Raw genomic sequence first — 24826 nt, forward strand, 5'->3', positions numbered from 1 at the left:
CTGGTACGTTTGATTGGTGAAATAATAATAACAACGTTTGCTTGTCACTACCTGCCAAAGACCCTTTTTACAGACTGTGACGCTAATATCTGTGCCTCAGAGTTATGCACTCCTGGCACTGGTTGTCTGTAGCTGACCCATCTGTTATTTCCATCTGCTCTTCTTTTTCTTTCAAGTTTACAAGTTATGTTCTGAAATGTAATTCAGCTCCCACTGAACTATTTTTGTCTTCCCTTTATGCAGCCTGTTTAGTGTGGAAAACTGAAGGTTTAGTGCTTAGTAGCTAGTGTTAGCTTCTAGGCTAATTAATTTCCCCTAAATGAAAGAAAGAGAATTTTCTTAACTTAAAATACTTGTCTCTATTTTCTGAACTTCATCCTCAAAATGGATTCACTTTACAGATTTCTTTTTTTCACTAATTAATTCCATTGCCATTTATTTTCCCTCAAAGAAAGAGCCCCGTGGCTGGTTATCACAGAAGCAAACAAAGTGCAATGAAGTACATTTCTAAGGAATTTAGATTTAGTGATTATATGGACAACAACCTTCACAACTGCCTTTTGAGAGCACTCCCTCCTCTGACCACAAAGCAAAGCTTTGCTCAGGTGCCTTGCTGTAGTTCCACCTCTTATTTTAAACAGGTACCCACAGCACTGCTCTCTCAAGGAGACAAGATTTGATACTTTCTCTTCAAGTGTAATAATCATCAAATATGTGGTAATGAGTACAATATTTTTCCCAGGAGTAGTAAAGTAGTTGAAGTAAAATGTTTGTCCGTGAGTACTCGACCTAATGACATACTGACAGTATGTGGATTGTTTGTGTGCGCAATGTAAAGAAAGGATTTAACAAACTTTCATGTGTGAGGTGTTCAGTATTAAAAAACAACAAATAGGTAAGTATTGCATAAAACAGGAAATGTGCTATCTAAAGCTTCTGATCTGGATGCAAACCTCTTGAAGGTCTCCCTACCCACGATCGTATGTTCCACAGATGAGTTCAGCACCCAGCTGAACACCAAATGAGGCCCAATGGGCCATCCTTCCAGTATTTGCTCCTGTCAGCAACTTGTGCTCTGCATTGGGAGATTTGGCCATGGTAGGGTAAGTCCTCATGACTTCAGTGGAAATTTGCAGGGAGCTCATCTGTACAAACCTTACTACTGGAGCAGTGGAGCAACTTGTCAAAAATGGACATTACTCCACAGTAAATCTCATCCTGCTAAGAGTAAGCCGCAAGGGGTGTGTATAACCTACACAGGGTGTGCGGCTTGGGCTTCCCATGGTGGCAAGGGGAATTACAACTTAAGAGCAGTGGTGGCATATTTGTCCTCTTAAATGCCTGCTGTTTGTCTAAAAGTTAGGCAGGTAGCAGGAGTGTCTTCCAGCAGGGAGAGAGAATTGGGCAGGCAGAGGGTGAATCCCTCCATCCTAAACCATGAATGGTCCCACCAAGGTGTCTGTTTGTTGGAGTTGCCTACCAACAGATGTAACAAAAATTAAAACATCATGCTTGTTGCAAGATGCTAAATAAAACCAGCCATTTAATAAACCCAATCCATTTTAGTATAATAAAATACATCAGGTATGGGATATTTTATGAAAATGTTTAATTCAACTGTTTCTTTGGAATGTAGTAGTCATAGTTTGGAAATTTAAGTTACAGTTCAGTTCTATGTGATTTTTTAAATGCTACTCAGTGTCTGAGAATACAAATGTCATTTAAAGTTAAGGCTTCGCTGTTCATTTTGAAACAACAATTTACAAGTGTCATATTGTCATAGAAAATAAAAATTTCTGTAAAAAAAATTTGCACAAAGTTTTATGATGGTACAAAACATGAAGCAATAATATACCAGTAAAATGAAATCATTTTACTACAGAAGATTTTTATAGTTTTTCAATAAAGAAAAAAATATGTTATTTTACACTTTAAAAATTATGAAACAATCTAAAACAATATAAACTGAACATTTTGTAACACTGCCTTTACAAATTAATAACTTTATAAACATATAATTTTTTTAAATATATTTATCAGTGCAAGATACTTTTCAATGTAAAGTTGCAGTATCATTTTTCCTTTATTGAAGGGCAACTTTCATTCTATTACCTTCAGAGAAATCAAATCTTCAGTGCTAGATCCTCATTATCATAGTAAGGTCTGAAGACAACAAAGGAGATATATTTCATTTTGCGTTCACTATTCTCAGTATGTTAAAAGAAGACAAAAGCCCAGCAACCACCAGCTTTACTGTTCAAATAGATCAAGACCAAGAGCTGGTCCACAATCTATTGAAATCTGTGGATCCATGGGAATATTTCAAAAGGGTTTGGGCCTGGGGTCCCCCCATTGGGATTTTCTTTTCAAGGCAATATATGCATGTAATTCTCAGTCAAGTCAGTGGACTAGAAGTGTTTTCAGAACAGACCCTAACACCTGAAACACACAGTGATGGTGTACTTAAAATACTTTTGAAAAAATCCTTTTTCTCTTTGGGTTAATTAACTAGCTGCTGCGATACCATTATGGTCAAATTACAGTGTTAGATACAAATGAAAATTCTACCTCTGCCAAAGTGAGTTTGTCACTTGGGACTTTTAATGGACTAACTTTTAGGCAAAACTTTCAGGCCTTAGGTGCTCTGTCTCACCTTCTGGAAGAGCCGAGGTCTAGATCTTGGGGAGGTAACTCTTCCAATTTAGGCATCTGAGGTCTGATGACCTGAAGTGGGTGTTTGAAGTTTCACTATAGTCTTTGCCTTTAGGACTCCTTTGAAGTAGCAACTGTCCACTGTTTTTTTTCTATTGGGTTGTCCTTTAAAATATTTCCACTTCAAAACTCACATTTTTACCTCCAGCCTCCCTCTCTTTTCTTCAATTTGTAGGTTACTGGTGGATTTTCTACAGATTTTTCTGTTTTATGGTTCTTATTGGTGAAATGATATGCTTCAAAACATTTAATTGATAAATAGGGGTGGATTCTGTTGCTCTATGTAATTCAAGGCTGAATTAGCCCTTCTTTAGTCCTAATCCTGGACAGGATACTTCATTGCTTTACTACAAAAGCAGTTTTGGAAAAGACTAACTCAGAAAGTCACAATCACTTCCCTGACTCTACTCAGGGAATTCAGTGAGGAAAAACATAAATTCAGCACTTTGCAGGACGTTCCTTTCCCCATGTTTGCACTGGTTTTATCTGCTGGTTGGTAGATACGCAGGGGAAGGTTAAAGCTGCCTTCTTCCACTGCCTCCCCAGTTATGGCTGTGCTGTGTGCGGGCACTGCAGAAAACCCAGGGGCTCCCCTGGCACCTGCAGGAGAGGAGCAATCCCTCTGGTCCCTCGCCTCTTCCTATGGACCCCTGCGGGAAACAAACTCTTGTTTCTTTTTACCCTGTTGGACCAGATGCATAGGCTGTTGAATATATTTGTCCAATAGTATTTGTCCTAAAATATTAAAAAATTGCCACATAATTGTCAAGCACATTTTCCCAACAGCTTACATTACTCGGCTCACTGAATCTGTCACTATCTGCACTTCTGGTCAAACAGAAACCTCCTGGTATGAAAAGCCAATTGGATATAGCAGGATGATAAGAACATACCCTACATACACTGTGGGATTTTATTCTGCCCTCAGTACCCACGCGTAAGACCAATTAGCATTGATTAGCATGAAAATACACGTTTACTGAGAGAACAGAACTCTGGGTTCAGGTAGGGGCAGGAGGAGGAAAGTTTCTCTTTTTACAGGCAATCTTTTCAGTAAGGGAATCATTCTCCCTAGTGTAATTAACAGGCAAGCTGTTCAGGATAAAAGACTTATTTCACGACTTCAGGAAAAAAGATACTGTCACTTTATGCTGTTAAGAAGAAACCCAAAGTTCGACTTTGGAGGGTAAAGTTAAGAATTTTCCCTTATTTTTTAACACAAACTCTAATAAAATCCTTTGCCATTACCAGCAAGTTAAAGCTGCAGTTTTCTTTCCTTGGCAATGGCAAATGCTTATGCAATCTACTCAGAAAGAGAAAAAGAGAGAGAAAGAGAAGAGAAAGGGAGAGAGATTTTACATTTGAAAATACATTCTATATGAAAGAACAATAAAAGGGGATATTGCAGCTTTATACAAAAGGGTCAAGAGACATGAAGTTGAAATACAGAAAGCAGAACAATCGAGCCAGGTTGTCAAATCTGATTAGCCCTTGTCTTGCTGAGGCTACTTTCTTACACTAAAATATACTTTTCTTTTAGTCAGTGAGCCATTAGAATATGATTAAAGACAAGGGCATAACTGCAGAGAAGCAGAGCTGTAGTTAATGTTAACACAATGAGAAGCAGTACAAACAAAAAGGCACTTGAGAGGACATACACTAGCCAGTGCCAAGGACTTTTTTTGTTTAGTTTTTAGGCAGTACACTTGGTTACCAGTTGTGTCTGATGATGGCACATACTCTTTTATGGCATTCACAAGCACAAAATTTAGTACAACACTGAAAAACATCAATAAAATTTGACTGTATTGCTTCGTAAACAGAGCTGACACACTATATCGGTACTGATGCAGCAGTACTTTCAAAAACATCCTAACCCTTCTTTGCCTATGCACAACACGAGCAATTATACACAAATACAGGTGCAGGAGTCCACTAAATTGCTGTTACTCCAATATTTTCTGGGCACTGAGCTACAGACAGCATGTCCATCCAAAGGACCCCACTGAATACATTTTGTGACAGCATCTTGGATTTTGCACAGTAAAACCCAAATTATCCATTAACAGAAAACAAGAGAGAGGGAGAGAAAGAAAGACAAAATGAACTATAAGTCAATCATACTTGGTCTCAACACCAGCATTTGATTATTTCAAACAAAACCAACAGAAAAAGCAGACTGTACATGATTCAGATTGTTAACACAGATTGTTGTCCATGTTTATCGGTTACACACTCATTGAAGCTCCTGAGAAAAGCTTGGCTCAGTGTCATCAATGCACTTTTCAGCCTGTACAGTAAAAGAAGATCAACAGTTCCCCAGCATGACCGAGCTATGTCCTTCCATCCCGATTCTCTGAAACTTCTCTAGTTGCTTTATACCTTCATGCTTCCGAGTATGAATTCTGTGTGTTTAGTTTATCTTTTTTCAGTTTCACACCATCGACCAGTTCAAAATTGTAATTCTCCAGTGCAGACAAGTTCCTCTCTGACATCCCATTGTGCCAACAGGCACAGTACAGGACAACTCCACAGATGGCTCCTAAAAGCACCCCGAGTGCACTCATGGCTATGATGGTAATAAGGATTGGATCTAGGGTCTTCAGGACATTGCCTGGTTTCCTGGAGATGTTATCATCGTAGTCCTCGCCTGTATGGTATGGAGGTGTAAACCCTGAAATGGAGTAAAGAATTGCAAAATTTTCAGAACCAATTCTAGTTAGAACTTTGTTTGATGAGTTGGAGATTTGGAGAAAGGACATCAAGTTTTTGACATAAATTGTTACATAATTTGAAAACCTAGCTTCTAGGAGGTAGTCATAAATAGCTGAAAACTATGTGGCCCAAATAATTGTTGATTTTTTTCATACTGTTCTCCAATCCTTGAATCTGCTGCATGGTAGTAGGGGTCTGATTCTGCCTTGGATTAAGTGGGAGTCTTGGGAATGAATAACCAGATCTTTTGATTATATTTTGCCAGCTTTCAGTATTTAGCTCAAAAATGTTAATTAAATCTTGTTCAGCTCCGTGTGAAGGTTTATAGCCTTAGACATTGATTGGGAATCTCCAGCCTTTTTGCATCCATCTCCACTTCACTGACTTCAGGATTGGACCTTGAAATGGAAATAGTGACAGGACTGACACAGAAGAGCACTCTGCCCCGTTGTGTAAAATATTCACTGAGTATCATAATGTTTTCCCTCAACCCTTTCAGTTTATGAAAGAGATCCAATAAGCTTGCAAACCCTGCTAACTGTTGCAGGAAAAGCCAAAAAGTCTTTTTGGATAAACTCTGCTTTCACTGAAATCAATGATAGCAATCCTGTTGACTGTAACAGAAGAAAATTAAGCTCTGCCTGAAAAATGCAAGTATATTTTATTATTGGGACAATATGACAATTACGATCCATTTAATGATCCATTTACAGCTATCATCATTGAAAATGATAATGTTTTGGTAGACTGGTCATAAAATGACATTTTCAGCCAGGTCTGAGAAACAATTAGCCTGAAGAGTTTTGAGCCTAATTACCTAGACACTGCGTGAATCATAAATTGTAAGATATAATGATAGCTGTTTCTTCAGCTGTGGACAAGCTTTCTAGATAACAAAATATTAAGGATCTATAGTGTGCATGCTTATATATGTACACAATGTGACAAATTATGTATAAAAAATTTGAAAGGTTTGAGATAGGTATGAATAATACAAAGTCCATAAGATTATATGACACAGAAGAATAAAACTATTAAATTCTTCAAATGAATGTAAGCCTTCTTAGCATCTGATCTAGATAAATCAAAAAACCTTAATACAATACGCAGTTAGAGAACTAATCTATAAACAAATAGAATACACAAATTCCCATGAAAATGCACTTTAAAATTAATTCCCTTTTAACAATAACACAATTTTTACCTGTTTGATTACTTTCTGGGTCTTCTTCTTCATCTATTTCATTCTCCACATCAGTTGATTCTAATGAAGCAAAGAGAATTGACATTGATTATTAGGGTTACAAACACTGATTGACTATCATGCTGGCAATAATGGTATAGCAGATTTTCCTGTGTCAGAGCATCATTATGTCAGCTTGACAGAACTGTTCATTATGAAGGGCTCTGAAAATTAATGGAGAAAAAGAAAGATTTAAAAACTCCTCTCCGCCCAGTCTTGGCACAGTTTTAGTTATCAGCAGGGGTTTTCCATGCTGGGAAAGAGAAATCAGTGTGATGAATTAGCATCTCATTCATTGTATTTACAATTTTGGAGCCCAATTCCATAACACTTCATCAGCGTTGGCATAGTTAATCACAAGAACAGTTTCATTGACTGCAGCGAGACCACTTGTGTTTGGGCTTCAGACTGAGCTTTTGGCTTTAGCTCCCACAGGCCAAAATCTTTGCTCAGCATTTGGTTTGAACAATCAAAACATGTGGAGGTAGGAAAGAAGTTACTTTCCTCTCTCATTTTGGAGTCAGATAAATGTCATCACTGGTCCCAGCACCCTTCTTGGCACTGAGGACACACTGCAGGAGGACCAAGCAGTGAGTCTTGCCTCTCTTTTCTGGTAACTGTCACTCTGGTGGCATATGATGAACCCCAGGAGAGGGAATGTGTGATAAAAAGGGATTGTACAGTTTTCTCATCCTGCAGTGAAATTACCATATAGTTGGAGTCTGCCATGTTACCCTCAAAAGGCTATTAGCTACAAAAGGTGAGGAACACCCTCTATTATTGCTCCCAGTTGTGTTGCCAACTTGCATGGCATAAGTTTATATTTCTAATGCTGCGGGTTCTCAGTTCTATTGCCTCTCCTACATAAAAGTCATTGCTTCATCTCCATCGTGAAGGACAGGGTTCAGTTGCTTGTGTTTGTCTGGGGTTGCTGCTGCCAAATTACGTGCAGTATGCAATGCACATATGATCAGCAGTGACTGGAATAACTCAAGACTGGCCAGAAATAGAAGGACTCAAATAGCATCTCAGGAATAGCCTGGCTCAGATGTGGAAAAGGCCATGTTCTAACATTACTTCGTGTCCCACATGTCTGGGATCTGGTGACTACAGCGAACGAGTTGCAGCAAACTCAGAATTGCAGGACAGCAGAGGACAGAGCAGGGGCCATTTTGCCCTATCTGTGTATCCTGTAAGGGTTTGATATGGTCCTTTAAAATAGAATTCAAGTAGGCTTGGTAGTAAGTGATCTGAAAAGGGTGAAGAAATAAAATTGAATTTTGAACATTAGTTAAAACAGGGAAGAGCATTAGGAAAACCAGAAATTTAAAGAGGGCAGCAATCTAAAATATAGGGAGGGATGTGAGAATGGAAACATGCTGTGACCCACATCAGTAGGATGACAGTGCTGATCCAAAAGACTGCAGCTGCTGCGGTACTGAGGTGACACCAGTGGCACTTGGTATGAATAAAACTATGGGCCAGATCAGGATGTTTTCAGTGCAAGACTTCCTATATAGTCAATAATTATCTATCCCTTTCTCACAGACAAAAACAGCTGTCAAAACAAAATAAATAATGTTTTGGATGAGATGTCTATATGTTCTTGCTATTTGTACTTACTTCGGCAATCCTCTTGTGCTACATGATTGTCAATTTTAATATCATCCACGGCAATTCCTCCAGTTCCTTTTCCAATTTCTCCCTCAATAACCACCTGGCAAAATAAGATAGTGTTCACATTGTTTTCCTGTTAATACACAATTGCAGCATTCAGGGTATCTTAATTAGTTGTTAACACACATCTTCACTTGTCATGACATTCTACATGTACTTTGATTGTGGCCTGCCAATCTGCACTGCATGCCTTTATGAACTTATATGTGCAAATGTGAATTTATATAATGTCGTAACTTCATTAAAGACTTTTACATCAGCAGCAAAACTGTGTCAAGGATGCAGTTTTGTGACAGACAAAAAACGATTTCAAAACTATTTATTTGGCCTTCGATAACAAATTGCTTATATCACTGTCATCTGAGATACCATGAAATATGCCACTATTATTGCTGTTACAGCAACTCATCTGTAGGTATAATACTGTCTACATAAATCCTTCAGTGACATTTTCTGCTATGGTGTGTAAAACATGACGAGCAAGGTCTTACTGGCCTCGGCTCCATTAGTTCAGCAAGGAGCAGTCAAGCTCACCTGATAGTGTTTCACAGACTTGTGAAGAAGAACACGTCCTTCCTTCCAGCAGTTTGCCTGGTGCCCACTCAGGGTCCACAGCACCTGGTCATATTCATCTGGCTTTTGGTACCGCAGTTTGATCTTCAGGGTGCCAACGTGTGCACCAGACATGTGGTACCAGAAAGTCATGCAGTGGGCAGAGTTCTGCGAGTAAATCACGGGGCTCAGCAGTCGGGCAACTTTCCCTTTCTGGCTTTCGTCAGCTTGCGAATAAATGAAATTGCCATCTCCTACTGTGACAGAAGGACTGTGTTAGGAATAGCCACCAGCTTTTTTTTTTTTCTTTGTATACCTAAGAAGCCCCAACCACCCCTGATCATTTTGTTTTCCTTCCACACTGATGGGTCAAGCCTCACAACCAAGAGAGTCAAGGAGTTGGTTTGGGAACTCTAGGAAAGCTGAGGTACTCTATGGAGAGTTTATTTTTTCTGGCAGTCTCCTTTGCTGTTCATTGGGATGCTTTATGTTGAGAGTGAACCGTAACAACATGTTCACTACGTGGCACACACTTATTTTTGCTCAGGGAAGGAGGCAAAAGCATGTTTGGTGCAAGAGCATATGCTCCATTAGTCAGCGTGCACCTCCCGAAGAGACCCAGCCCTAGTTCAGCAGGCTAGACAGAAATCCCTGGGGCCTACTCTACACTAATTCTGCCAAGAGCTATTTTTAATCTCTGTTTAAAGTCATCTGTGTTCAAGAAGGCAAGATTAGAATGGGAAGAACACTGGCGGATAACATAGCTTTGAACAGCCATGGTCAGAGATCAGGAACTGAGATCTAAACAGGGCTCCTAAATAGAGTCTGACAATTGTCCCAAATGGTGCCAGAGTTTTTCCCTTGATTTTTGTAATAATATATTTGGCTCTGTATATTTGTGAGCTGTTTCCCAAAAGAGTAAGATTATGGCTGGTATTTTCTGAAGAGCGTAATGGATTTATAGATGTTGAAATCTGAACACCTAATGCCCTTAACTTGGAAAATTAGTTGCTTAATCACACTGGGAGAGAAGGACGTGGGAGTGTGATTAGTTTGGTAATAGAAAATTGCTAAGTAAGATGCTGACTACAGAGAAGTGCTTCTGACTTTCACCAGCCAGGCATCCATTCCAGTCAGCTTTTGAACAGCTTCTTTGCAGAGAATTATGGTGGAAAAATATGAAGCTCATCCTTGTATGTGTAAGAATATATTGCATGTGTAATGCCCTCACACAGAAGGATGGAGACAGCACTTACTGGCATTGGTATAAAGTTATTTTGAAAGTAAGAAGGAGAAAAGTAATAATAAGAAATACTATTACTCAAATGCTGAAATAAGTATACATATCTCTGTTTATGCCAGTGCTTAAACAAAAGAAAAGTAAAAAGAGGCAAAGGAAGATGTTTTGGAAGGGTGGTGTCTTATCAACATTGGGTTTTGATGTCCTTGAATTTCATTTGAAATAATGTGTAATTGAGACTTGCTGGATTGTAATGGTATAGTCCTGCACCAATGGAGAAGGGAAGATGAGCACTGCTACTCTGGGAAGGATAAGAAGGACATGGTATTAAAAGATGAAGCAGGAACAAAGAGGAGTGGGTTAAACCCAGTGGCTGGAAGGAGCGGGCCTAATAAATAATAAGAAGAAATATTTCTTCTAACATGAGACAAGGACTTTTTCTTCTGTGTGGATTTTTCTGTGGGCAGTCAGAGGTATCTTAGCCAATATGCATGTGGAAGTATCTGGTCTTTGAAAGAAATTTATAAGGGAAGATGATGTTAAAGTGCCAAAAAAATTTAGCCTTTTTTTTTTTTTTCTATCTTACTGCAGTAATATCTTGTCCAGCTTCTTCAGTGGGAGTGCTTGTGCCTATATGTTCTTTCCAACTTTTTTTTCTGTGCAGAGGGCAGCACAACATGTGCAAATGTCATCAAAGAATCATAGAATCATCGAGTGGTTTGGGCAGGAAGGGACCTTAAAGATCATCTAGTTCCAACCCCACCTTCCACTAGACCAGGTTGCTCAAAGCCCCATCCAACCTGGCCTTGAACACTTCCAGGGATGGGGCACCCACAGCTTCTCTGGGCAACCTCTTCCAGTGCCTCACCACTCTCACAGTGGAGAACTTCTTCCTTACATCTAATCTAAACCTACCCTCTTTCAGTTAAAACCGTTACCCCTTGTCTTATCACTTCATGCCCTTGTAAAAAGTCCCTCCCCATCTTTCCTGCAGGCCCCCTCTAGGTGCTGGAAGGCTGCTGTAAGGTCATCCCGGAGCCTTCTCTTCTCCAGGCAGAACAAGCCCCACTCTCTGAGCCTGTCTTCACAGGAGAGGTGCTCCAGGCCTCTGATCATCTTCATGGCCCTCCTCTGCACTTGCTGCAACAGGTCCATGTCCTTCTTATGTTGGGGGCCCCAGAGCTGAAAGCAGTACTCCAGCTGGGGTCTCACGAGAGTGGAGCAGAGGGACAGAATCACCTCCCTTGACCTGCTGGCCATACTTCTTTTGATGCAGCCCAGGATGTGACTGGCTTTCTGGGCTGCCAGTGCACGTTGCTGGCTCATATCCAGTTTTTCATCCACCAGTACCCCCAAGTCCTTCTCCTCAGGGCTGCTCTCAATCTACCCATTGCCTAGCCTATATTTGTGCTTGGTAATGCCCCTACCCATGTGCAGGACCTTGCACTTGGCCTTGTTGAACTTCATGAGGTTTGCATGGGCCCACCTTTCAAACCTGTCAAGGTTCCTCTGGATAGCATCCCTTCCCTCCAGTGTATTGACTGCACCGCACAGCTTGGTGTCATCAGCAAACTTGCTGAGGGTGCACTCAATCCCACTGTCCATGTCACCAATAAAGATGTTAAATAGCACCAGTCCCAATACCAACACCTGAGGAACACCCCTCATCACTCCTTTCTACTCGGACATTGAGCCCTTGATCACAACTCTTTGAGTGCAACCAACCAGCCAATTCCTTATCCACCGAGTGGTCCATCCATCAAATCCACATGTCTCTCCAATTTAGGGACAAGGATGTTGTGCAGGGAATGGTGATGGGGAAATCCAAAGGGAGTAAAAGAGGAAAATAATCACAGCATGAGGATGGCTGTCTCAGTTGGAAGATCTAACGCTGACCAGATTTAATCATATCATGTATAATTTGAAGTGACATACAGCGTATCCTGCTGTCTTAAAGCAATTGCTGTTGAAGATAATTTCTGTGGAGTTTCTTCAGGTTTATACACGTGCAGCTGAGAGCCAGATATGCCTGTGAGTTGCTCATTGTTGTTCTCCCAATATATAGGGTGGCCTTGCTGTATAGCAGTGACACTGAGGGGCTTGTTTGGGATGTCAGTGCCATTCAGATTGCTCATGGTCTGCGTTCACACCCACCGTACTCATTCTGTACCTGCTGGCAGGTGAATGGCAAACCTGGCGGGTGAAGGTGCCCTTAGAGTTGAAGGAAAATTTTGGAAAATATTGAAAGTTAGTGCAGTAAGGAGAAAAAGGGGCTGCACGTAAGAGTTACTGAAGCTACAGCTAATGGAACAAGTAAGTCTTCTGCACTTGCAGGGCCCAGCGGAAACAACAAAATCTCATTTGAAGAATATCATTTCTTCATCTCTTGATTGAAGACAGGTTCAGTCGCTCTATAATCCGCGGTGGCAAAGTGCAGATAGCTCTCATTTCCAGAATATTATTGCAATGCCGGGTCAGGAACTCTGTCTTCATTGTCTTAATTAGAGCTTTACTTATGCATGCCTTTTAGATTTTGTCAGTCTCTGGCTAACATAGCTTTTAACCTCCTTTCAATGTCAGATCCTACTGAGCCATTTCACTTTACTCTACATCAATTTTTCCACCATTACAGCCTTCACTTCAGCTAACTGCATTTAGTTAATTTGATGCCATTTATTTGTACAATGCCATTTATAGTCAAAGTATTATAAGTTTTTTTTCCCTGAAACTACTGTACTTGTCTTAAGATTCAATTGAAAGTGTCTCAGAATTTAAAAAGTCCAATTTTGTCTAATTTCCTTGTCATTCTCATTAAGCAAAGGGGTTGCAGAAGTGGGAAGGGGAATTCATTTCAACACATTTGATTAATCTGCACGTATACAAGAGAGAACACTAAAGCGAGAGGCTGTGCAGGTCACGCAATGCCCTCCCTTCTCCACTAGCCAGCAGCATATTTATTGCCTAATTATGCAGAACCATGAGTTAGATACTACAAAACCAACCAATCAATTTCCCAGGGTGATATTTCTGGAAAAAACTGTGTGTGAACAAAGGGATAGCTATAATCTCCAACTCCTGCCAGAGAGGAGGAAAGTGTGGAAATACATCCATCTGGGAAGCTTCACTTACAGTGCCTTTCTGTGGTGGGCAGTCCCTGTAAGTACAAACAGGAATAATGTGAGATTTGTTTGTGACTGTATCACTTGGTAAGTGATATCTGCAGAGTATTTGGTCATTCAGATTTTTTTCCTACCCCTATTATGGTTATCCAAAGGCAAGTCAGGGGAAGGCAATATCTTCAATTCCTGGCAGTAAATGATCTTTATTCCCCAACAGAAAGGACAATTATGGTCAGTTGTGACTACATATAAGGGATTAAGTTGCCTAGAGAATCATCTTTGTGACTCTACATATTTTAGGTATAATTCACTCTCCTATGGTTTTGGAAGGCATGTTGGTATTAAACAGAACAACCTCTTCCCACGTAAAATGGCTAAATCATGAACTCATGATTACCTGTATGGTCTTGAATCGGCCCAGTTTTGCTGGTCAGGATTGCCCACTTTAAATCCACCTGGTTGTCGTGCTCCCAGTGGCACAAAGTCTTCTGGGATCCCCAGCCAAAGGCACAGTTGAAGTTGTATAGTGGCAGCTCTGCAGGGAAAGAGGGAAAAGGAGGGACGAAATGTGATTATTAATTGCATAATTCAGATTTTGTACTTCGAAATCAAATGCATGCATTTGACCATTAACAGAACCATTCCACTTGAAACTCTGAGACGCCATGGCAAGAGCAGCTCTGCTGGGAAACAGATGAAGAACAACTATTTCTAGTAAATGATGTGGTTGTTTTTTTGTCTCTTTATGACCCATATTTTGGGATTTTTTTGTGGTTAGGTTAATTCTTTTGATTTGCCCACATTAGCTGATAACTATGCTGTAACATATATGACTCAAAAAGAAAGCTATGGCTTATTTATCAGATATATTTTCTGGTTGTTAATATCTATTTGTACCATAATGGTGCAACGTTTTGCAACAACTCACAATAAGATTTGGAGAAAAATAAGAAAGGGCAGAAACACTAATGGAATGTCCTTGGCAGGACAGGATTTCTAGTGAAATGTATAGTACTTGGCTTCATTAAGGAACTTATTCCAGCATCTTCCAGACAGTTAAGTAGGCCCACAAGATGGCAGCATTGAAATGGACAAATTGAGACGGAAAAGGGACAAATGTGGCTGATTGCCAAATGAACTCAAAATAAGCTTCAAAACAAGCTCCATGTAAAACAAGGGAAGTCTGGTATTATGGTCAGAATGAGATCATATCTTGTTTTCAGCTTCTCTTCAGTTCTGCCCAAAGGTTTAATACATAGTAGCTTATTTTCTTCAATAGAACTTGGAATTTGAATGGAAAGATTATACAAAGATAGCATATAAATCCCTTGCATTTCTTCATTTCAGAAGCAGTTTGAAATCTTTTGGGCTTTTGGTTCCTACCCCATTGGTATGAACTTTTACCTCACCTTGAGCAATGACAACTCCCAGTAGAGCAATACCCTTCCCACAGCAATGAGACCAAATCCTGAAGTCTTTTCTCAAGCATGACTCACGTCTTATTAAAGGAATAACTTGGGTTTGCTTTAATGAGATGCTTTGTGCAAGTACGAACTAAGAACAAAGGACTCTGCTCTCATCAATATCAGCTCTGGGGGAAGAATTGTGTTTCTTGCCCATTATTAAAAAAAAAACAACCCAGGAAAGATAATGCAAGCTCTAGAATGTGTTTTGTTTATTGTGGGAAAATATGGTGAAATACGGGAAGTGTGTTGGGACCTGTGGCTGGCCAGACCTTTGAGGTGGAGCTCTTCCAGTCTGAAGAGGCAAAGACCTCCTCCACATAGTGAGCTGCCCAGGGAAGACTGGAAAGGGTTTTGAACTTACAACCCAGGTTTTAATGGAAAGTAAACTAGAATAATCATTTTATCAACACAGAGAAAAAGTCAGGTGAGTAGCTTGAGACGGAACGGATATAAAAAGTGTTCATCTGTCATTCTCTCCTTGCCTGCTGTGTCCTTGTTTGGTGGGTCCTTTCTCCCAGACAGAGTTTTAACTCAACCCACTCGATTCCTGCACTGCAGCCACTGTGCCCTCTCCCCTCTGGCCTGTAGAAAATTTCTGTCAGTCAGCAGAGAGGTCTGAGTGTATGGCAGCTCCTGCCCCTCTTCTCTGCCTGTCTGTACCTCGGCTGCGCTGCGGCATCTCTCTGCGCTGAGCCCTCATTCTTCACTCCTTCCTTTCATCTGTCCCACCCTGCCTGCCTCCCCACTCCCTCCCGCCGGCCTCCGGAGGGGTCTATTCCACATCGTCACGAACACAACATCCTAGCTGGGAACAAATGAATTAAACAGATAACGTCTGGCACAGGAATTCAATGTGGAGAAAACATGTTTCCTGGAGGACCATAGCCCTTTCTAGGAAAGGGGCCGATAGTGGTGAATAATCTCTCTTTGGGCTCAAAACGTTGAAGAAGCAGAACTCAGCCTGTGTGCACAGGAGTGCAGAAAGGCAATCCATTATGTTTCTTTCTTCAGGATATGGTTTTTGTTTTTTTTCTTTCTGGACAATGGGGCCATGATCAAAGGCATCTTGCCCAGAAGGGGACATCTGAAAATCAAGGGGAGTTTTTAAAGAAACAGAGTAACATTGAAACGAATTAAAGGGTTTTAAGTTTGTGAAAAATAGCCTTTCATTGTCAAGGAGGCCTAGAGAGAGCTATATTGCATGGCTTTGACATCAGAGCCATGAAACAGAACAAAATTAATCTTATTAATCCCAAAGGATTATATCATGCAAGGCTAGTGATAGCCCGTGTGGTATTCAAACCACAGGAGAGGAGACAGTGGTAGATAGATCACATCAGTATGAACATATCACACAGCATAAAGCAGCACATAGCATAAAGAGACTGAAAGGACTGGTATTGTTCAACTCTGTGTAAAAATAAATAGCAGAAGACACAGGAGAAGTATATAAATGGGTGACGAATGCAGAGAAGGAAGATTACAATATTCTGTTTTCTCCATTTCATAGCCTAAGAACTGTGAGGTATCCAATGAAGTCCAATGCAGATCAAAGGAAAAAAATTCTCATATGATGTGAGTGATACTTGCTTCCCTCGAATGCTGCTAAGGCTGAACACAATTCAAAGAGAACTGGACGCTGAAATGGATAAGGAAAATATCCAGAATTTAATTGTTAATTCTAAATTGCAGGGATCGACAAAAGCCTTTTTCTTCATGGTCTGAAGCCAGCTCTGACCATTGGGATTAGAAGGAGAGTTTCAAAGCAGAGCTAAATTTCACAGCACCATCTAATAAAGAATTTCTTATATTTTCGTTTGAAATATATAGTCCAGGAAATTGGCAAAGAGCCTAAGTCTGATATGCTTTGGCCATGCCTGTGTTCCTTGGCTTTGGACTCAAAGACAGCATGGTGTAGCATAAAAATGAACTTCTTTTCCATGCAGAAGTTAATGAGAATCCCCTGAAATTGAGCAGAATTTGACGAGTAACCTGCTCCCTGTTAGCTGTTTCTTGCTAGGTTCCTATTGTTTTCTTAAAAGTGATTGTGTTAATATATTCCTTAGACAATCACAGCAATGGGATTGAAGGTCAAAGGCAAGGCATTTCAGAGTGCTCTTATTTTATGGGCTCCTTAAACATGCCATCTCTTATTGTCTATTATGTCTCTTCCAATGCTTCTCCCAGGGACCCATAAAAAGAAAAAATAGACATGCTAGCCAATTAATAATAGACACTTGTAGCATCGAGCTAGGTTCATTAGTTGTATGGACAATGGATCTGCCCCAGCAAAAGACAGAACAGTTCAGCACTTCTATTAAAGGTCCCAGGGGGCTGATACAGTAGCTCACAGTAAGCTACAGGCAATCTGTCCGCTTCTTTGTCCTTGAACTATAGCTTGGCAGCTCTGGTGGAAGGAAGGAAAGTAGGGACAAGTAGCATTTAGTGGGGTCCCTCTGCAGTGCTGGCCCATTCCCCTGCTAGGATAATTCTCCTGCCAATAGGTGATTGATCTCTGGGTTTGTGTGTATTGAGAGGATGAAGAAAACCAGCTATTATGTAACCAAACAGCAGCAGTTCAGATGAGAATCTGAGAGGGAGGTGTGACGAAATCCCATATGCCTTTTTCAAAATGTAGGCTACGTGATACTGAATTAAAACAGATTTATCCTCTCAAAGAATAACCAACAGCTGTACTACTTGACCACATCTTGCTCACAGCTGGAACCATTACTGCACATGAACAAGAAAGTAATTTGAAAATCTAGTTGAGTGAGTTTCTTGCAAGTCCATTAATCTTTCGTGGCCCACAGACTTTGACATATTTTTATAACTCCTCCAACAAGAGGCAAGAAGGAGCATGATGGCATTAAAAATGCTATGAACATTCTCTATAGGATGCTCTTGCCAAAGGGTAAATCAACGTTAAAATGGGAAATTACAAACATAATTTGGACCACTTCAAAGCAGTATATTGGGTCTGATTTGTATTTGCATTTCACCTTTTTATACCACTTATGCTAGCAGCACAGAATTACCTTAAATGACAGTAAATTATAATTTAACTGCTTTAATATCCCTTTATTGATGCAAAGTTGTCCTACCGTAAATGAGAATCAGACCTATTCTACCTTTAAATGATTTCTTAGCATAGATTTTAACCTCAGGATTTCTTAGTTATATTTTTTCTGAAATAGGTCTTACATGTGTGAAAAACAAGGTACTTCTGGAACAGTCTGCTTTACAAAGAACTGAGCTTACATGCTGAGAGCACATAATGTAAATGAACAGTTTGCTCTGTGTGTAAATAGCTAAGAGTCAAGCATTTCAAATAGTCCTTTGGAATTGAAAAAGATGCATTCAAAAAAGACTAGATGTTGGTGAGTCTTAGGACTGAGGCCTGAAAGGTATTTACCTTGACAGACAGATTTGTTAAAGGCAGCTTTTAAATTTTGAGGAAGAAAGTAGATCCTCACTTAAAAAAAAATCCAAACCTTTAAACATTTTTACCAGTTTGAAATCATGATTCTTTTTTATTTTCTTACAATTCAGTCCCCTTTAAATGAACTGTAAAAGCTCCTTGATGGAAAGCTTGTTTATACATGGAGGCTTTCCAGCTATTTGCTCCTAACTGTTTCCATAGCATATGAAAGCTGGTTGGAATAGGATAATCTCAGGCTTTGACACACACAAGCATGTTAGTCTGGGATAACAAGATTAGGAGTGTTTGCAGGCTTGAATGCAGGCAGGAGGACAGCAATACATGCTGTTAGCACCTATTGCAGTAGTACCTGTGCCACCGCAGGTGCTGCTACTGGGAGGGCTGGTAAATCTGTGTCCCCAGCCACCGTGGCACAAGCTGCTGTGGCCAGCACTGGCACGGTGTAGCTCGTGCAGGGTTACCCGCTGGAGCCTGCAACCTGCAACTGATCTGGAATAGCTCTTTGGCGTGGAGTTCGTTTACTTCAAGGTGTATTAGCATCTTAAGGTACACCAGCCCTTAGAGGGAATTAAGGCTGAAGCTGAAGGCTCAGTCCTTGGTGTGTTAAATTCATACCTTGTTCAGCTTGAGAATAGTTGAAAGAGCTGGAGTGCACTTATCCTCAGCCAGCTGAGGGCCAGGGGGGCCCCTGAGCAGCTCTGTAACTTCAAGGCCATTTTAAACTGTGTTATTCATGGCTGCCCTAGCACAATCTCTCTCCTAGCTGCATGGCCACTTGCTCTGATGTGCTTCATCGTGCCAGCCAGGTCCAGCCGTGCCCCTTCAGCAGAAGGAAACGCTTACACCACCTTCATGCCAGGAGGGGTTTCCCCGTGTTGAGGGGAATTTCTGTCTGCCCCTTTTCGGGAGTTTTCTGGCTGGTTTTCAGTGAGGGATTATGAAGCAGCTGGAAACCTTTATGTCTTAAACTGGAGATTCTGGAAACCTTATTCTTATTTATTAGCGTCTGATCTCTATCTATGATCTTTGTAATGTGCTGCCATGTGGGAGCCTGGAGTTTGGGATGTGAACTTGTCCCTTATTCCCCGGAAGGAAACAGTTCCTACCAGCACAATGCAGGGAAGTAACATTGGCATGCTCTGAAGGGAACCTCGGAAACTCCTTTAGAGAAAAGAACTTGGCTAATCACGGAGTAAGCGAAGGTGGTGCAGGACAGAAGTAAGGAGAGAAAATGAGGATATCTTAATCTCTGGCAGAAACAGTCGATCTGTTACTGGAGAGTCCCACCCAAGCCAAGGGGATTAAACACAACCTGCAAATGCAACTGGCACTGGGGAGGAGGGAGGAAAACTGCATTGTACAGAGGCACTTTAGGAATTTGCAATTTGTTTAAATGCAAGAAGATAGTTTAAAAACCTGTAAAAAATCCTTCATTTCAGCAAAATAGAAAGCTAAAAGATCATTTCAGCCATAAAAATTAAAATGTTTTACTCTAAACCCGCTGCACGGCATCCTTTCTTCCTTTGCATCCCCCACCCCTTTCCGAACCGTGGGATCACCAGCAGCCCTCCAGCCCTTCAGCAGCGCTGACTGTGAAATAGCAGTGTGGAGAGGTGTCCCGCGAAGGCGGGCCAGCCTGCCGTCGTGTTTCTCATTGCACCAGTACTCCACAATCTCTCTCTGCTCATAAAGCGGGGCAGAGCTAGAAATAGTCTATGCTGACTAAGCCAGCTGGATGACCCTGGAGACAAATTTTGAGAGGAGTAAAAGCATTCGCCCCTGCAATATCAGAATGCAGAGGCTGAGAGTGGCAACAACGTCTGAGATAAGTCAGCTCTATCTCTTAATCAGGTCGACACCATCAGTGTCCTTTATGAAACTTTTGCATTATTAGTCCCTTTCTTTTACTTGAAGCAAGAGCTAATTGTGTCACATGGTTGAGGAAACAATGATAAACACTTACCCACCCTGTTAATAAATCACTTGCAAGACTGGGCCTGACTGTGCCTTAATGGAGGAAATGGGAGTAACTGAAAACTGACCTCTTTACCTCTCCATGATTATTAATGCAAAGGATTTTAAACCGGTGCTCATAGTTTTTGGAGTTTCGGTTTTCTGCCCAAATCTACCCTCTCCCCCACTCCTAGTAAATTGTACAGGATATTAAAAAATGGTATGAAAGCTGTGGAAGCTGCAAACTAAGGATTTTAAAAGCTGCTAGTTATTGTATTGATTAAGTAAAAAGGACCTGCTGCCAGTGACAACTTGTTTTTCCCTTTTCAAGTTCATGGTAGCAGTTTATGTAACCCCATTTTGAGAAAACTTGGTAGAAAACAATATTGTAAAACTGCCAGCTCCCTGGTGGAGAAAACTGGCAAACTTTACTTGTCTTAGTTTTGTAAAACCATGGATATAAATAGTGAGTGGGCCTGTGTGGGTCTGTTTTTGTTTTCCCGGAGTCTGAAAACACACTTTGTGTCACTGACATGCCACATTTAAACAGAGTGCACTGTGTGATTAAGTTAGTTTAATTTTGTCAGCATTTGGCATTTGCTGATGCAGAAGGAAATCTTGTTCTCTGCTGTGTCTACATGTGGATGAAAGGAATAAAATATTTACTGTACAGAGCTGAGAGACCAGATGCTTCTTTACTTCAGAGACTTTTAGGGAATGGGAAGTCAGGAAGTGCTGCAATTCATTATTTTGTCTCTGGCATGAAATTTGGGTATGGAATTTATTATGTTTTTAATAAGAAAAAAATTTTTTTTTTTTTTTACCTGGTTGTAATGTATTGTCTATTACTGTTGGCTTTTCTGTATTCAGCACTGTAGTACCACCTGGAAAAGAAATTATGCATATCATGATACATGGGACACAACAAAGGACACAGCAGTCGTTAGGAATATCCTATATATAAATCTGAAATAATACTGTCTTTATTAGACATGTAGGTAACTAAGTATGTGAGCTTAAGCATGAAAATACGACTTTAAAGATCTGGTTTCCTTTATCAAAAAAGAAAACAAGAACTCATCATTAAATAAAGCTGTATATCTTTGGAGTGCTTGCAAACACCAACTAATCAATCCTCACCATGTCCCTGTGTCTATCCTTGTTTTATAGACACTGATTTGCTCCAAATCACATGGGAAGGCAGTGACTGATCTCTGTAGCACCTCCTGACAGTCACCAGTTTGTGCATTCACCCACGACATGTTGTTTTTCACATCAGGGACGCGAGGTCCTCCAGCCCCTGCCATGCTGGGGCCTCCCTGGATGTTGTTTCATAGCTGTGTTGTGAGACCAGCTCACAAGAGAGGTACATGGGAATTGCCCGACTTTAGGCTATAGTCTAAGGCAGGTTTCACTTCTGTCTCAAAGAAAGAGCAGGAGGAATTAAGGACTTCCCCTTTGTCTTCTGCATTCAGCTCTGGGGCCCCCAACATAAGAAGGACATGGACCTGTTGCAGCAAGTGCAGAGGAGGGCCATGAAGATGATCAGAGGCCTGGAGCACCTCTCCTGTGAAGACAGGCTCAGAGAGTGGGGCTTGTTCTGCCTGGAGAAGAGAAGGCTCCAGGATGACCCTACAGCAGCCTTCCAGCACCTAGAGGGGGCCTACAGGAAAGATGGGGAGGGACTCTTTAACAGGGAGTGTAGTGATAGGACAAGGGGTAATGGCTTTAAACTAAAAGAGGGTAGATTTAGATTCAATATTAGGAAAGAATTCTTTACTGTGAGAGTGGTGAGCCACTGGGACAGATTGCCCAAAGAAGCTGTGGGTGCCCCATCCCTGGAAGTGTTCAAGGCCAGGTTGGATGGGGCTTTGAGCAACCTGGTCTAGTGGAAGGTGTCCCTGCCCATGGCAGGGGGGGGTTGGAACTAGATGATCTTTAAGGTCCCTTCCTGCCCAAACCATTGTATCTTCTTCAAGCAGATGAACAAGAGGTGAGTGGGGTCATGGCCCTCTCCTAAGCTCACTAATTGATATTTTTAAAATACTTGACTTTTTAAAGCAAGCCTCATATTGATAAAGGAAACAAAAAGTAAATTAGCACAATTATAAATGCGCAGTAGGGTGCTGATTACCAGTCAATGGCTTTTCTTTTCTCCAGCAAGCAAGTGCTTAAAGCATTATAGAAAGGATGACTATGATGACTTCCAATGAGAACGAATGCCCAAGCTATATCAGCTTTATGTTTGTGAGAATGATCTGATGGGAAATGCTATAAGCCATGCAAATAGAGTAGCTCTGTATGGGGTCCAAATAGAGCGGGAAGGAATCTGGCCTACAGCACAATTACAGTTAATTACAAGGGAGGCTTCATTGTGATACTCACATATGTGCAAGTGCCATCAGGGAAGCGACTCTAACAGTCGTACCCATGAGAACGCGGGTACCACACTTGCATCAGGAGTGGATAAAAGAGGGTAAGGCACTGATGAAATCCCCTGTGCACTGCCCTGCTATCCTTAAAGGGGCACAAGATTTACATACTTTCCTTCTATGGATTTTGGAGGAAGTAAAGAACGTTTACAATGAAATTATTGGTAAAATCACTTCTGTGCATTTTAGTGTTATAAGTAACATCATACATAACAATGCAGTGCTTCTACAGTGTCCAGAACAGCTAGGCATGCACTGCTCAGGGTTTCTAGGTGGTATAGTAATAAATTATACAGAAGTGTCTGCACTTGCGTAGAAGGGCAATGTAGTAATAGGTTCAGTTCCTCAAAAGAGCTGGCGCTCAGGAAGCCTGGTGGCTGTTCCCTTGTCTTAAAGATTATAAACTGCTCCCTAAGCACAACCTGCAAAAATTGCCAGAAGGAGTTTCTTCTGCTCAATAAGCTTTCCCTAAGGGACATGTGGGATACATTCCTGAGTTCCCTGAAGTGCAGGGACTATGAGTGAACAGGGAAGGTGCTTGCATAGATCTGTCTCCTTCCCCTCACACAGCCTCCATCTATGTGACATATGTCTCTACCTATTGGGCTTTGCAAGCCAGCCCTCAGTGTATGGCTTTGCAGGAAGCCCCAGCATTTCCTGACCTGGCTCTTTCCTTTCAGAAAAAATAATTCAATTACAATGTTTAGTAACATTGAAAGCTTTCTGAGCTACCTTAACACAATACAGACTATTTTATCGGACTCCCTGCATGGCTGTTTTCAAAAAGAATAACATTCATCTGGGACACTGATTTGAAAAGCAGTGACAGTGACCGTGCAGTGTCTTTTCCACTCAGGAATTGTTTTTCAATTTATGATTTGCAACATGCATTTACAGGAGACATTGGCAAAGCTCAGAAAGGGTTTGATGCTGAAACTGCACTTTCCTTCGTATCTGCTGTCGGATGTTCTACTTGGCTGCTTCCAAAAAGCCAGTGTCTTACCTAAAGTTTCCCAACGTCCTCTTGGACAGCTATTGCCAGATTTTAATGCTATTTTATATCATGGATATAAGAAGCAATAAACATTTATTAGATAAGCACACCAGGGAGCAGTGATGAAATAATTTGTGTCGCTATGTCCAAAAATAAGCTCAATTACTGTAGCTGTATAGATCTGCTACAGGAAGATCTCATCAATTAGGCCCAGAGCTTTGTGGAGCAAGTGACCTCCAAGAAGAGATCAAAAACGTAGTGGTGCACTGTCAGCTCTCTCAGAAGGACAGTAGTTCTGTGCAAAAGTGTGAGAATATGAAAACTAGTAAGCTTCCTCCATTCCAGATGCAGACTGTATTATGTTTCTTCCTCCTATTTTTCTGCTAGTGATGGCAGCTTGGAGAACATCAGCCCCTCTGTGGCTGTAATGCAGTGTTCGTGGGGAACCTCATGGAAATATTTCTGGCGCTATATGTGTGAGTATGCTTTGATGAAATGAATCTGCTCTATTTCTGTCTGAGAAAGGTTTGGGGCTGAGATTTGAGTCCTATACTAAATTTTAGGTAAGGAAGTGTATGCATATCTTGAACCTAAATAATATTTCATTTTGCGTTCTTCAATCTCAGACAATAAACCTCAAAAGGTTTGTCCAGCTTTTTTCTTAATAAGAGAAAGTTTGATTAGGATATTTGATTGGACACAATTCCTGCTCAAAAAGATTGCCCTCTCTTCCAGCTAGTCACTATTATTTGCTTCAAAAATTACATAGCTGAACAAACAATCAGAAGTATTGTCACATGTAAAAGGCAGATGCCTATGTTTTGACAGCACTGACAATACGAACTGCATACCAATGTCCATTTATGTTGAGTGATTAAATCATTGCAAATGTTTAGCTGGTAACTGGCGATGGATATGAGCTACAATGAAGCTGCAATGGAATGAGGATGGTTTCTGCACCTGTCAGTTGGTAGTCATCACCTGTGCCACTGTGACAGTTTGCCTGGTCATCATCACACTCATCCACGGGTTTGCCTTCGGAAACAGTAGGGACAGCGGTAGGAGCTGAAACAAAATCCAGGCATCCAGTTAAAACATGTGCTGGAGAATCAGCATGCAATTGGCAGTAACATTTTGATGAGCACCATATGCTGTCTTCATGTGTTGTATCTGAGGAATGAAGCAACTCTACTTTGCAGGTTAGTTAGTATTTCTTTGCGATGGGACGTATCTGTTCTGCCTCCTTGCACTAAGGCACTCTGCTGTATCTGAGCTCAAGGG

The 24826-nt window shown here is 40.9% G+C and overlaps 1 protein-coding gene across 3 annotated transcripts in view; it reads right to left on the minus strand.

Annotated features, from left to right (window-relative positions):
- Nucleotides 1-1592: 1592 nt before the first annotated feature.
- The window catches only part of NRP1 (neuropilin 1), a 116663-nt gene continuing 93429 nt past the window's right edge, over nt 1593-24826 (minus strand). Inside the window, exons 12-18 of one of the 3 annotated variants that reach the window (XM_069778105.1) lie at nt 24527-24610; nt 20944-21003; nt 13656-13793; nt 8882-9153; nt 8294-8387; nt 6632-6691; nt 1593-5386 (exon numbers count right to left, since the gene is read on the minus strand). In XM_069778105.1, coding sequence (XP_069634206.1) covers nt 5097-5386; nt 6632-6691; nt 8294-8387; nt 8882-9153; nt 13656-13793; nt 20944-21003; nt 24527-24610 — 998 coding nt within the window. In that variant the 3' untranslated portion in view covers nt 1593-5096. Of the gene's footprint in view, nt 5387-6631; nt 6692-8293; nt 8388-8881; nt 9157-13655; nt 13794-20943; nt 21004-24505; nt 24611-24826 lie in introns of all 3 variants that reach the window. The other 2 variants (XM_069778106.1, XM_069778104.1) reach the window with 2 other exon arrangements.

This window comes from Haliaeetus albicilla, chromosome 2 (assembly GCF_947461875.1).
Source record: "Haliaeetus albicilla chromosome 2, bHalAlb1.1, whole genome shotgun sequence".
In the NCBI taxonomy this organism is placed as follows: Eukaryota; Metazoa; Chordata; class Aves; order Accipitriformes; family Accipitridae; genus Haliaeetus; species Haliaeetus albicilla.